This window comes from Lycorma delicatula, chromosome 9 (genome assembly GCF_047948215.1).
Source record: "Lycorma delicatula isolate Av1 chromosome 9, ASM4794821v1, whole genome shotgun sequence".
Lineage (NCBI taxonomy): Eukaryota > Metazoa > Arthropoda > Insecta > Hemiptera > Fulgoridae > Lycorma > Lycorma delicatula.
In genome coordinates, this window is record NC_134463.1 from 70,508,492 (window position 1) to 70,524,651 (window position 16,160).

Genomic DNA, 16,160 nt, shown 5'->3' on the forward strand with positions numbered 1-16,160 from the left:
CTAATGCGCTGATTGGTTTTATGTACAGGCCTATACAAATTTATACATGCAGTTAGAAATGATGTCATCATCACAATTATATTTAGATTTGTCATTCATAGTGTACAATGTGTGTATAAAGAAATAGACTAAAATTAATTCCATGAATGTAGATGACTGGAAACCCTATTGTGAGAAAGTAAAAAATATTGAAAAAGAATATGAAAAACTGGAACCACTAATAGATGAAATGACAGAACATTATATTATACATGTAGACTCTGGTAGTAGAGTGACAGTGATAGTGATTTGCTTAGTGAGGATGGTGAACTTGCTAAAAGCTTGAATTAGATGCATGAAGAAAATTCAAGTAAACTTTCATTTATTATTAAAGATTAATAATTTAGTACAAATAAAGTTTATAAAAGAATTAATTACGTATTGTTTTTAATTAGTAAATGTAAATATGATAGTTATTACCATGTACAGTATTGATAATAAGTAATACTTTGATTTGATATGCGGAGTTGATGTTTTCAGGCCAAGTAGTAATACGCAGTCTGCTCGTGACATCACAAGCTCGTACATTGGCTGGGTCTAGTATATTTTACTTTGTAGCACTTATTTGAAACCAATCTTGACATTATATCTGTTACAAGTTTGACTAAACTGTTTTTTTTTGTACTGGTTCATCTATTTCTTGATAATCTAAAAATTTTCTTCTGGTTAGATTGGTACATGAAGAAAATATCTTTGGTTATTTAAATGTGGATGCTGTTACTGGTAGATTAATATTGTATAGAACTATTTTTATTTATTTATTTACCTATCTAATTACTTTCTTTTGTTTCTATATATGAAAAAGGAAAATCAATGGGCAAGTGCAATAGGAGAAATAAATAACTTAATGAAGAATAAAATAGATAAAGGGGAGTTATCTCCAATAAAAGATTTTATTAATCATAAATTAAAAGAATTACAAGATAGATTAAAAACATTGATGGCAGAAAAGACAGAATTTGAAGCAGCTGGCTCTAAGAAGAAACTTTTTAAGTATATTGTTTAATTTAATTAAGTTTTAACTAATTTTATTATTTAAATATTGGATCAGTAATTTCTTTTTCATTAATATTATTAATTATAACTTGGTTGTATGCAATTCCAATACTTAAAATTTGTCATATTAATCATTCACTGACAACCATAAAGTGTTTAATGAATTTATTTATGTTATTGAGCTCATTAATAATTCTTCATTTGGTAACAAACTAATATTGCATATTACGTATATACTATCAGAAATGGTAGCTGTGCTACTCCACTGATAAAAATGGACATCATAAATGCTTCACATCATTTGTCCAGGACGATTAAAGAAAACTGTGGAAACATATTGAACAGAAAAATATTACCGAGTATATAATTTGTTAAAAAATAAAAAGTTGGTATAGAATAAAATAACATTTTTGATATTTTTTTACCAAATATTTAAGTGTGTGTGTTTAAGGGCATTTTACATGAGGTTGTAGAAGATATAGATTTATCTAATTATTATTATTACTTTTTTTAAATTTATTTACCAGTTGACTAAGTTTGTTTTTGTAGAAATATATCTCATTAATTTAATTCTAAATAAACTGATCCATATGTCATCCATCATTAAAAATGATGGATGAAATAAAATCCTTTTTGTCATAGATAACCATATCACTGTGGGTTTTAAAAATAAGTATTGATTTCTAAATTGCATATGAGATTATATAATTTCAAAACTGATATATAATTATATATTTAATTTAAATATATATATATTTAATTTCTATTTAAACATTGTTTAAATATTGCTTTAATTAAAAATAATGTACAAAATGTAATGTTTAGTTTTATTTTTTTCATTTTCTGATTTGTATAGTCTCTTTTTTTGCTCTCAGTTCTATTATAGTTGTGTGTAGAACATTTTTCAACAATGTTCTATGAACAATTAGTATTTAAAAATAGTATATTGTTTTATTTTTTTCTTGGTTGTTAGTATATTGCAATGTTAATGGACATTTAAATAAATCTATAAAAATGTTTAAAATTTATTTTACAATAATAGAGAAAGAGAGGGAGTAGACGTGTTCTGTCAGATATGTTTAATTAAAAACATGTCCAATTTTATTAAAACTTTGACTGCAGCTGTTCTAACTTTTAAGAGAAGTTATTATTTAGCATTTTATTTATTTCCAATTTGCAACTTTTAGTTTTTAGTGTTTCTTAACAGTTTTAAAAAATTAATGCAATGATCAAAATTACTTTAAAAGGAAAACTTACATTAAAGATTAATAAAAAAACTGTGAAAATTTTTTCAGTTAAAAAATTAACTATAACAATAAACTGTAGATTATAATGTACTTGTATGAATAAACTTCTATGAATCATAAACAAAGATATTTAAAAAGAAGTGCCTATTATGAATAGAAATGATGGAAGGTATTATCTTGTCTTGTTATTTATTACTTAGAATCAAGAGTGTTATTTTATATTTTTCAGATAGTTATTTTATACTGCTCATTATTTTTTTTTTTTTTTTTTCAAAGAGACGTTGATTGCATATCATGTAATAAACCAGTGATACAGAAGGTAGATAAAGATAGCTATAAAGATATTAATGCATTCCCTGCAACCAAAAGTGTACGATCTTATCTTACTTATGAATTGGATCAAATTAGAAAACAACAAAGACAGTAAGTAATAAATCTGATTACTTATTGCATTTCCTATCATTTTTTGGAGAATTAAACATATTACTAAGAAAAAGAATTTATTTTTATTATTCCATGCTAACTAGTATGCATAATAGAGGTAAATACTGCAGTTTGAGAAGTACTCTACATCTTAAACAGAATCAATTTTGGGTAAGATTGACCTTGCTCTCTGTTTTAGAGACCAATATCAAAATAAAATTTTTACATAATTTTTATAGCTACTTAAAAACCTGTAAGCTATATGATAGGAATAAGGAGACATGAAATCTGTAGAGAACCTTTTACAGATGTAATATTAGTGATGATTCTTTTATTATTTATTTATGAAAAAATAAATAAAACCAGTTGTAAAGATAGATTTAATAATAAATTGGACACTGATAATTATGGTATGATAATTATTTAGGCATGATATGGATGTAGATTTGTGTTAGTCCATATAACTATGTTATTTTAACATATGTGATCTTATGTTCAACAATTCTAAATTTTGTGTAGAAATTATTGTGTAAAATTGAAATGCATTAGTGCTTGTGATGGTAAACATTTTTTCAATAAAAATACTGGCACAATTTTTAATAATAAAATGTTTTTACTCCTTTCCTTCTCCAATAAAAAATTGTAAATTTAGATCAGTCATGTTTAACTTTTAACTCATCGTTCATTCAGTATTGAACCCAAGACATAAAAAAATATATGTTTACAAATTTTCTGTTTTATTCAAGTGTGTAGTATATATGTACTTAGAAAAAATAATACATAGATTACTTCATTTGACCACAGATTCTGAGCTTAGTTTCCATCATTTACCTATATTTATTTGCATTAACTTTTGATTTGTTTTGATGAAATTTTTATGTTCCTTTGTATAAATAATGAATTATTTATACATATAAGTGGGAGCAGTGTTTATTAAGCATATTTTTTTTCAGGAGACAAAGACATTAATTTTGCTCTCCGAATTACAAAAAATAACAAATTATAAACATCTAATGCTGGAATTAATGGCCCAAAGCACTAGTGATAATAACCTTCACAGTAATAAATAGCTAATAATAACAATAATACGTAATAACTAATAATTTGCAACACTACTAAAATATGGCTATGTCAACTGATATTGTTTACTTTATCACAATATTTAATTTTAAAATTTAGTTGTATTACAAATAGAGTAGTAAATCAGCTATTACTTTATAACAATGCAGTTTATATTATGTTACAAGAATGCAAGTTATTAAATTTTCATTTTGGCTTCTTCTTCAACATACTAGTATTATTTGATTATCCTAAATTAATTGCATATTGGAGAATTATATTGTAGAGGTTCAAATGTTTGTTCTGTCGTGCAAATATTATTATTATCTTTGTTTATTAATTTAATTTTATCAAGTAATAATGTATCCTTTAAGTACGGCCTTTACAAGAGATATGCAATTTTTTTAATAACAGATTTCAAAATAAGAACCAATAAGAAAATCAACTGTGACCAAGACAGTGCAACGATTTGAAGTAACTGGGACTGTAAGAAATCATCCTCACACTGGGAAACCAAAAACTGCCACTAATGATTGTTTTTTGCAAATTACTTTTTTAGTAGACTTTTTTGTGGAATGAATCATTAACTAAAAACAGATGTCTCAGATGTGGTTTCTGTTAATAAAATTTAGAAATTAGATTAAAGTTTCATTGGTCTCTCTTTCTCTCTTATCTATCCATAGAGTAGTTTGAATTGAGTTTCCAGAGAATTTTCTCTTAAGCCATTGCCTGTAATTTTACCTAGCTCAAGCAATTTCATCCATGATGTTTCTTATTTACTCCAGCCTACCTCTTCCTTTGTGGTTTTCCGTTTAATCATTCCTTCAAAAAGAATTAAATGATTTAACACATGAATCTTAACCTGTGGTCCGCCTCAAAGGTGTTTTTGTGTGGCTGGCAGATTAAAAAAAATACATAAAAATTTATCGTATTTTGTTAAATACTTATGCTTATAAAGTAAATTTGAAATAATTAAGGTATAAAATGCTGGTTATCAATCATATTTAAATTCATTCACTATTTACTGAATTTCTATAAACCTGTAGTTATAGAATAGAAAACTATAATATATAAATTTACTATTATAAATTTTATAGTATATAAATTATAATAAATAAATAAACTATAGTAATAAACATCACAGAACTGAATTTAGTGAATTCATAACAGTTAAAAAATTTGTAACCAAACAGGCTTATCTCAGTTTGCTCTTAAATAAAACTTTTAACAACCTAACTTTTTAAGTAAGTAACTGTTAATATATTACACAAGAAAGGATTGAAATACTGTAACAAAACATTTAGAAAAGTTTTCCATAATGTATATTGAGATACCTTTTTTGCTTAGGATGGTAATGTAGACCTGTTATTGAATGTATATATTTTTATATTTGATTAAAATATTTCTTATTCTGAACTGCATCTCTTAAGCCATCACCCCACGGTAAGATTAGAATTATTGGCTGGAGGACGAAAAAAGGTTGAAATAAACCCTTGATGCAATAATCTTAATTTCAAAATTTTATTAATTTATGTGTATATAGATTGGTGGATAAAATTAACCTAATCTAAATTAATATATAATGGAAATTCTTATGTTTAAAAACTTTCCGTTGACACAATCACTGATGAAGGTTACATAGAAGTAATTAAAATTGTTAAGTACATCACTTCACTTTAATATTAATATTAAAGTCATTTTTAATATTATCTCAAAACACCCTTTTCATAAATACATTAAATAGGAAACAAAATTGTGAAAATAAGATATTTTTAACATACATAAAAAAAAAGGTTTTCAATTCATGTTAACATTTAATTTAATTTTTAAAATTACTGGAAACCATTTCTTTCCTGGTATGGTTGATTTATAGATCTATCAGTACAATTATCTATACTTACAGATTCTACTTAAAAATATGGGATGGAATTTTTTTAATGTATAAAAAATGCCAAGTAGAATGGGATTGTAATGCAAGACCATTTGGGTGAAAAAGTAAGTTGCAACTTCTCCACCACAGAGGCATGCAAAAATGTTACTGTTATTCTAAAAAAAAAGGCTGTACCCCTTTTGAGAAGTAATTTGTGTCCCACATCGAGTCACCTACAAACAATATGGAATTTAATAATAGTACATGTATGTTAAAAGTAATAAATCATTCAACTTAATGATACATCTTACATATTGTTCTCAGTCATTTTTCTAATTTTTCTTAAAACAACATGTGGACACCACATGACGTCCTTGTACGCCTATTAAATTACATAAACACATCTCTTGCTGAACTTAATTTTAATTTTTTTCATTTCAAAGTGAGATACGGTCCAACCAATTCTTTAATAAGTGGACAGTTACACAATTGAATTGTGGTGGACACCACACTGCATCACTTTTTTGTGGTGTCCGTATTAGCATTTTATATTAGTTTACTAATTTTGTTTCACGTCGCTATGTGATGTGAGAACATGTCAGATCCGTAACCATGCACACATTGGTTCGAATCCAACTTTGTTTTTTAAACATTTTGATTTATTAATAATTATTAACCTCTGCAAAAAAATTTCGAATTACAATGAAAAGTACATAAAATTTTATTTCACTAATAATTTATGATTTTTTTTAATTGTTATTAAATTATTATTTATTGTAAAAATCTTTTTACAATCAGAGGTTAATAATTATTTATAAATCCGTATATTTAAATTAAAAAAAAAGGTAAAAAATGTCATATATATATATATATGAAGTCTGATTGAACATGTACCTTCCTCTTTTAAGATTGAAATATTTCATTGATTAAAATTTTATTTGGCTAGAACTCTGGACCAATGAAAATAAGTGCCACTTATATCATTGAAAAGCCCTCAATGAGAACTTATTGCTACAGTTAAGAAATTTCCAAATCCAGATTTTTTTTTGATTTTGGCCTTTTTTGGACACTTTTGGTTCAATCAATTGCAATCAAAAGGGGAAATTTACAACAGTCCTAAATCCAAAATTTCAACATCATATGGCTAAGCGTTTTTGAGTTATGTTAGATACATATACTCATACTATAATACTCAAATACAATTATACTATAATTCAATTATCCTCAGTTATTACTATTATGTGAGATATACACATGTACAGACATCATGCTGAAACTAGTCAAAATGAATTCAGGGATGGTTAAAATGAATATTTCTGTTGAAATCTGAAATTTTTCGCTATCAAAATACTTCGTACAAAGAAGTAAAAAATAAGAAAATGTCAATTTTGGAAATTTAATAAAAAAATCTAAATATCTTAAATTATTTTTACATAAAATTTTAGTTTTATAAATTTTCATAAAAAATGTCAGAAAAATATTAGGGTGGGTTCCCATCTCATCATCCCGCTTATCCCATCCCACCACTATTGTTATGGTTCTACCACTTTTGTTTTTATTTTCTATTACTTACATCTCCTTGACCTTTGTTTAATTAATAGATTACTGTTTTTATATTATGTAGTGTTAGATATTGTAGACTTCCTCTCTAATTTTAGTTGTTTTTCACTCTCTTGAACTATTTTTTATGCTTAAGAAGTTTTCTTTATCCTTAATATGGTTTCTTTTTGGAAAGCTTTTTTTGACTTTAGAATTTGTTTTCTTGTGTATTTTTAAGACACTGATTATGTCCTAGATTCTATATAATAGAACTGCTCAATATTGTCGTCTTTCTGGTTTTTTTCACCCTGATTAAATTTGTTTCTGCTTAGTTTTATTACAATACGTCCTAAGTTTACTCTCTTGAACCTTCTTTTCACTTTTTTTTTAAAAGTTTTTTATACTTTTTTGAGTTTTCTTTAGTTTGTGGTTTTTTTACAGCGTTCTTTCTAATTTTAAATGTCTTTTTAGATTTCTTTTTAAAAGCCTTTAGATTTTATGTAATACAACTTTAGGGTGTTTTCTTCTTTTTGGAGCTTTTATTTTTTAAAACTTAATGAAATATTTTTTCTTACTATCTAACCTTTTAATAAAAGTAATCTTGAGACATTAAGATTGTTGCACAGATATTATTTAAGCATTGTTAAAAAAACTTAACTTTTATTTATATAATTCTTTTCTTAATTTTTATGTAAAATATTTTTCATTATTTAGTGTTCGTAAAATCACTTAATCCACATTTAAAACAAACTGTATTCATTCATTTAAAGAGTAATTTAATTGTATTTACAGGAAACTAAGCTGTCTATGTTTTAATTATTTTTTTCACTTACATGTCACAATAAATGTTCAAAATGTCCACCTTGAGTGTTGATGGTAACAAAAGTTAGACAGGACTATAGAGGTCATGGTTCACTGAAAATTATATGGTTATTGAAATATTTATATAACAGCTACATAGTCAAATTGGCAGGGTGGCACCTAGCACCATCTTACTATAATCAGTAGTTTGCTCTTAAATTTCAGCAAGACTATAAAATTAGTAATATTAATAGCTATTCTGAATTCTAAATAACTTTCCACAGGTAATGTCTGTAAAAAGAATGAGTCTGATCATACTTTTGGAAAATACCTTTTTGACTGCCTTTCATGATAAATGTGAGGGTTCTCAGAACTCCACACTCCCGTTTAGTTCTTTAATGTATCCAGAAAGATGAAACCACGCTTAATCTGAATAAAGCAATATTGACTGAAATGCCTACACCATCTTGAATAAAATGTTTGATCCGTGTACAGTATTGAAGTTGTCCATTAAGACAGATTCTCCAAGTTCTTGCACAACTCTGTATTAAAGAGATAAATATGCTACAAAGTATTCTATAATTTTTTTCTGCTTTGTATTAGTTACATGGATTTAAGGATATTCTACAGTTATCCAGAATTAAAAGAAAAGTCTATCTTTGTGTATAAAAATATTACGCTATATACTGACAATTATGCATTGAAATGTTTTTTTAATAATTTTATAAATAATTCTAATCAGCCTTTCATCCACAAGATCCCAGATTTAAATCCTGGTCAGACAAAGCATTTTTTGTACGCTACAAAATGTTCATTCCATATTCTCACACATGAGGTTTGAGCTTTTGTGGTAAGTTTAATTGTACTTTTTTAAATTGACCAGATTCCAAAAAAAATAAAAAATAAATCAAAGTAAATATAAAAAAATTGATTGCACTAAAAAGGGAAAAATAATTTTTCCAGTACACCTTCAATACAGTCTTTTCAACTTACAAGTCAGTTTTATGATGTCATTTTTTAAATTTTGTAAAAACTTTTGTTTTTTATTGTATTATAATAATATAATATTATAATGCTATGTAATATATTATAATATTAAGAAATAGTTGAAAAATCGCTATTCTTTTAATAATTTTACCAATGTTATTTAATTTTGATGTTCATACAGAAACTGGTGCAGTCAGTATTTGGATTTTTTTTGTAAAGAACATATCTTAAGTTAAATATAATCTTGATTTTATGGAAATATTACTGGTGGCTTTTTCTTCTACTGTATGATAATCTCTCCACATAATTCCATAAGATTTTTTAAGTAATCTGATTTTTAACAAATTTTAGTAACATAAGTAGTTACTACCTCTACTTTACCTCTAGTTAGAAACCTCTACTTTAATGAAATAGTGCATTGCAAATGCAACACCTCAGATTACACCTACAGATTTTTCGTTATATAATAATTTATTTTACAGGTTACCAATGACTAGAAATTTGAATGAGTTAATTAAAGTGACTGTAGATGTAACTAAAAAAGAGAGAGGAGGGGAAAATAGGTAATAATAATAAAAATAATCTGTAATACCTTTGAACATTTTTGTTCAATAATTTAATGTTATTTTTTATTTAATTATAGTGGTATTAAAGATGACTGTTCCATTTATTTATGTCTGAATTTAAAACTATCTGAGTTACATCTATAAAATCTGTTTTATCTTCACATTTAGCTGTAGCTGAAATAAAACCAATCACAATTTTAGAGAAAATTTGACTATGAATGAGAAGATCTGATCCTATCCTACCCTTCCATCATTAACAATCTGTTATGATATTAATTTTCTTCTTCATGGTTTCTGTCCTGAGCCCTATTTTACTTTCTTGGTTATTAGTCCAATGTAGAACTTTGTGCAGTTGGAGCATTTAGTTTCCACTCCTGTAATATTTTATTTGGCAAGTTCATTGTTCTTAGGGCTGAAAAGTGTTTCAGAATTTTGGTTTCCAGTTGTAGTATAGTGCAAATTATAACAAGGGAAAGATATGGTAATTATGTTGAAAATCACGTGTCCACTATTTTTGGGTCTTTGGATTCAGGGGGATCAAACAGCGTCAAGAAATGAAAGAAGGGGATAATTTCATTTGTTTAGATGTGTGTTTGTTGGTGTTTATTTGGGTTCTCAAAATGTTTTGAGTTTGATATGGTGTCTTTTATATATGGAACATTACTTGATAATTTATTAGGTTTAAATTAAAGCTAAGATACTAGTAAAATTTGGAATTGGGATGTAAAAGGGCTGGAGGTATAGGAGTCCAGGGGTTCATATCTTGATTGGGACTGTGCTTAATGAAAATTTTATTTAGATGAGTTTTGATTTTTTTAAATATAGAGATTTTATCATATAATTTTTCCAAGATTACTTCCAAATTAAAGAATAAAATTTTAGTCAATTTTTTTTTTTTTGACACTGCATATATTTATTTATACGAGGTGTAATTAAATTTTAATCTAAAGAAAGTAAATACTTGGAGCAGGTTAAGTCTTCAAATCTAATAGCTTTATATTTCAAGGTCTAGTAACCAAAATTTTGTAAACTTTGTTCTTATGTATGTTAGTACGTTATTGTATTAATCTCAGTGTATTTCAAAGTCAAATTGCAAATGTATGAAGATTAGAAAGAGATAAAGAAAGATGTGTTTCAGAAAATTTTAGCAATATTTTTTTATTGAAGTTTTATTTTTGTATTGAGAATGTTTATATTTATTTGTGTGTAGTAAGGTGTTCTTTGATGTGATCTTCCATATAATAAGGGTGTGTTTTATCAGAGTAAAATTGTGATTCTAAAACTCTTTTTTAGAAGGATAAATAGATTCAGCTATTTTTGGCTATTTATGAAGGTTTATATATATATATACACTTATATACAAAATTCTAATATATAGTATATTTTGTTAATATATGTCACAAAATTATTCTCACATTGCCTAGTTTTATCTTAGTATAGTAAGTTGAGTACCTTTTACATACCTATGAAAAATTATTAATAACCCCGATGTAGTTACTTTATTTTGTAAAAAAAATACTACGATATTTTATGAAACTACAAGTTCTCATAAATTTTGGTCAATAAAAGTAAGAGGGGGTTTTTTTAAAAAAAAAGATCTGTGTTCTTTACAATAAAAAAACGATGAACTTTACAATAATTTAATAAGTTTGTAAAGATCTAATTTTTTCCTGTTTAATTTTTTTTTTTAATTCTCTTTGTTGCCATCATGATAGAGATATACTGGAAATGTTGATTTTTTTTTTGTTTAACTATTTTTGCATGAATGGAATACGTCAAAAGTACTACCTACATTAATTTCATAAAAAATAGTGAATGTTTCTTTGGCCAAACAATGATAGAATTAACAAGCATAATGATTATGGTAACATAGTGAAAATGTTTATCCATAATCAATCTGCAAGAAATATATAAGATTTTATAAACCCATTACATCATGCCAGAAAAAAAACACCTTATTTTTTTGGAATAAAACTCTAAAAAGTTAAATGGAAAGTTTTCCCCAATAACATATCTGTCCATCTTAAAGGAAATTTGAAAACAAAATTTGTTAAAGAATAGTGTAGATAAGTTTACAGAGATGATTGGTAGGGTAGAATGATTTATTTAATATAGGAAGTGCTATTAATTTTTGTAATGGGTGCTTCCTTTTGAGTCATTTTTCCTTTGACTGGTTTGATGCTATTCTTCATTCCTTTCTATTAAGTACTTAATAGATGAACTTCAATATAATTTCAACATTCTATATACTCGTAATTTCAATTTTTTATTATCTCCATAATTTTTATCTTTTAAATACCCCTCTTATCACATAGTTAGCTAAATATGGTTGTCTTAAGCTATGTTATCAACTCGCCTAATTTTCAACAACCTGCTACTACACCAATTTTTTTCAAAACCCTTTCCTTTTTGATTTTCCCCATTGTCTATTTTCTGCTAACATGAATTGGTACAGCACATGTAGGTACTTTTTAGGATTTCTTTCTTATTAAACTAATAGATTTCTTTTCTGTATTATTGCTCTAGACTTCTTTTCTGTATTATTGCTCTTATTGGTTGTTCTGCCTTTGATTTCTACTTTATTTTATCTTTGGTTCTTTATTTCCTAAGTAGCAAAATTTTATAATGTCACATTATGTTCTTTTCAGTTACAGCACATTTATCTTTGTTTTAGGCTTATTAAATAAATAAATATATATATGTAACTATAGTACAATTTATAATCCTAATTACTATTTAAAATTTTATGCATTAACTTAGGTATAAAATCTACAATTTGTTGTGTGTATCATATTTTGCAATAAATAACATTTATTTCTGACTTTGATTCTAGCTGAGGTTGTACCTGAGTGGTTGTGTGATTTTTTGTTGTTTTTTCTTTTAGTTATTTTTTGTCAATTTGGCTTTATTTTTTGTTTTATGAGCATGCAGGAAACTTTATTGGTTATAATTTTTTAATAATATCTTTTTTGAAGGCAGAATTATTTCATTATTTATAAATTTTTAATTATTACATTATTATTTTTTTAAACATTATTGGTTAGGTAATTCTGGAAGAAAAGTATTTTGTTAAAATATAGTTTTAGTTATATACATAATATTTTGATAATTTTTTAAAGCATTTACATTTTGTTTTTTTAAGTTATTACTCTCACAAGATTTCTCATGTAGAATTCTTGTTGAAAAATATAAATTTAATATAAATTTAATATATTTGTATGTAATTAATATAATACATTTATTTATAATAATTCAGTTCAAGTTTAATAGTTATCAATGATCCAGCAAACCTCCTTCCATAATATTTTGTTTCTCTTACCATGATAGAAACAGGAAATTGGTAAAAGATTTTATTAATTATTTATTTTGTTTAATTAACAGGAAAATGGATCTGTTATGTACTCGTTATTGTGGAGGAAGTCATACATTGACTACACCAGAGCAACGTGTTTCACGAATTGGCCACTTTAGTGATCAGTGGGGTATACAATTTTTACCAGTCGGTGAAGAAGAAGATCAAGAGGAAAATGAACCAAATCTTGTAAAAGATATATTATTACCAAAAACTCAAACACCACATTGTTCTTCTGTACCAACTGAAGTAACATCAGCATAATTATAAAAAACTTTAAAAATAAATTGTCCCTAATATTGCTGTATCAAAATAATAATGAAATTTTTAGTGAATTTTTATTAACATTCGTGATATTTTGAGTTTTACTGATTTTAAATTTTGAGTTTACTGATTTAAAAATTTAATTAAAAAAAGAAAAAAATGATTTCATTTTTTCTTAATAATGTAAGTACTTCATTTTCATTTCATCTTTTTACAATATTTCTTAATCAGAAATACCTTTTATTTATAATCTGGATTCTTTTCTTTATTACAAGAAATTCTGGATTTACAAGAATCCTGAGAAAATATTAAAGTATTTGATTAATATAGACATTCAAAATATTAAAAAAAAATTATATTTTAGTAAAACAGAACAAACTGTGTAACCTTTTTAAGAATATTTTTAAATTAATAAAAATATTAAAAAGAGGCTCTAATCATTTTTTTAAATTTTTTAATCATTCTTTTATTTTTACTGGCCTAAAACTGAAGTTGTTACTGAGTGATGCTATTCAATCGTTAGGAATTATTTTGTTGTTCCTTATCAAACCATTGTGGAAACGGAAAATGCACAAAATGTTAGTACTTTAAAGCATTAAAATATGCATCTAACAATTTGAAGGCGTTTAGGCAAAATCATAAGTTAATTACTGTACTGTTCCATCATATGTATAAGTTCAAAAGAACTTATACAGGCACTTATCAAGGCATCATATGCCTTGAGAGAGTGTGTATAAAGCCTGCAATAAAGTAATATACTGTAAGTAGTATTTGATGCTTTAAAGGGGTATGTATAAACTAATAACTGATTAATGAATTCTATTCTTGTATATTACACCTGAAAGATTAAGTTAACTGATGGGTGGAGGGGAAGTTAACATTTGACCTATAAATGTTGAAGGATAAATTATGAATAAAAAAAAATAAAATGAGTGAGTCGTTGTGAGGACACATTACAGAAGTGAAGCATCTTATTCAATGTTATATGAATTATTAATGATGCAAAATAATATATATGCAGTATACACAAATGATAAAATTTTTTATTAATAACAAATATGAATTAACATTGAAATCCAATCTATAATTGAAATATTGAAATATAATGGTGATCAAAAGCCGTTAACAAAAGAGTAACAGTATAATTCTTTGAACATCAACTCTTGAATGAACTGTATTATCAGCTAGTGCATGACACTTGGATTTTCTCAGTTGACTCCCCATCCCGAAAACTGCATTAAGAAGCTTCACTACAATTAAAAGTCTCATTTATAGTTGCTTTTAACTTGTCGCAAGGTTATAATTAAAATTGTAAGTACAATGTTATTGTACAAAAAGCTATCTGGTTAAAAGGAAAAAAATATATATCTTAAATAAATAAAAAAAATATTTTTTATGTTTGTAAATTGATTGTTTTTAATCAAAAATGAAGCTGTAATATACATGATTAAGATTGAGGTTAATTTTAACTTGTTGAAAGGAGAAAAGTAATTTTAGTATTGTATGATTTCTTATGGATTACTGGAATATCTAACTTATTTTTACACTACAGTTGGAATGTTATTATAGGCTTAAAATTAAAGTAAAAGTTATAGTTAACATAAAAATAAATATGATATACAAATATTATATGGCACTGTTTTTTGTATCCAATTGTATAACGAATTTAAGCTGCTGCTAAAAGAGGAGATATCACAATGTAAGCTTAGTAAAAGGCCTGCCTTTTTATTTTTTCTTGAGATAACAATCCCAGCTAATCATTTTTACATGAAACTAAAAATTTGTTACATGCATTTTGATTAAGATAGTGAGTGGATTCTTCAAACTTTTCTGCAGAACACGTCTTCGAATTATGATAGTATTATGTGTCTTATAATAATACAAACAAGTATAATAATACAAACATAAAAGGTTTAAGGTGACTTTTCAGTTAATAGTTTTTATTGTGTTTCATGTCTTTTTTTTACAAATGGTTTGATTTTGATGAATGTTTTTACTTCCTTGTATGAAGTAAAGCAATTATTGTGATCACAGAAAATTTCAGATTTCAACAGAAATATCCATTTTGACTAGTTTTGGCATGATGTTTTTACGAACATATGTATCTTGCATAATTAAAAAATGATTAGCCATAGAATGTTGAAATTTTGGATTTCGAACTGTTGTAACATCTGGTTGTGCACGTCCCCTTTTGATTGCAATCAGCTGGACCAAAAGTGTTCAAAAAAGCTCCAATCCCAAAAAAAAATGGATTTTGGACTTCTTCTTAACTGCAGTAATAAGCCCTCATCGAGAGCTTTTCAGTCATGTATCATAAGTGTGTATTCAGTGTGTGCTAAATAAAATTTTAATTAATGAAATATTTATATCTTACAAGGGGAGAAAAGCACATCGGTTCAAATCTGACTTCATCTCCTTTTTTTAAAACTTTTTTAATGCAAATATATTGATTTATTAATAATTATTAACCTCTGATTATGAAAAAAAATTACGATAAATAATAATTCAGTAATAACAATAAAAAAAAAAAAAAAATGTAAAAAATCTGAAGTTATTAACGAAGTAACATTTTATGTACTTTTCATTTTAAAAAACTGTGTACAAAATTTAAGAGGCCTACAAGTAAGTCATGTGGTGTCCAAATCAGATTTTTTTGTGGTTGGTTTTAATATGACATAAATTTCAAAATTGAAAAAGAAAATAATTTAAAGAAGGATTACATCTTTAGATTTTAATGTAGTTTTTTAAAGAAAATAAATCTTATTTTTAAAAATAAGTATTCCTGAAAAATAGCTTTTTACATTTTCCAGTAAATTAAAGAATAATAACCTATAAATTATTATTCACATTTGAAAGTAGAGTCTGGTTAGATTTAAAAGCTGTCAATGTATTTTTCATTACATTTTCTTAAATTTTTTAGAGGCAAATTGAAGCAATGAAATAAAATTGTATTTTAAAATAAAATTTGCCAACAATTTTTCACATCCAATACAATATTATTTCATTGCTTCAATTTG

The 16,160-nt window shown here is 25.6% G+C and overlaps 1 protein-coding gene across 1 annotated transcript in view; it reads left to right on the plus strand.

The window, feature by feature from the left end:
* The window catches only part of LOC142330678 (uncharacterized), a 53,477-nt gene extending 38,155 nt beyond the window's left edge, over positions 1–15,322 (plus strand). The window contains exons 13-16 of the mRNA XM_075376124.1: positions 845–1,032; positions 2,559–2,705; positions 9,444–9,524; positions 12,909–15,322. Coding sequence (XP_075232239.1) covers positions 845–1,032; positions 2,559–2,705; positions 9,444–9,524; positions 12,909–13,143 — 651 coding nt within the window. The 3' untranslated portion in view covers positions 13,144–15,322. The remainder of the gene's footprint in view (positions 1–844; positions 1,033–2,558; positions 2,706–9,443; positions 9,525–12,908) is intronic.
* Positions 15,323–16,160: the final 838 nt, after the last annotated feature.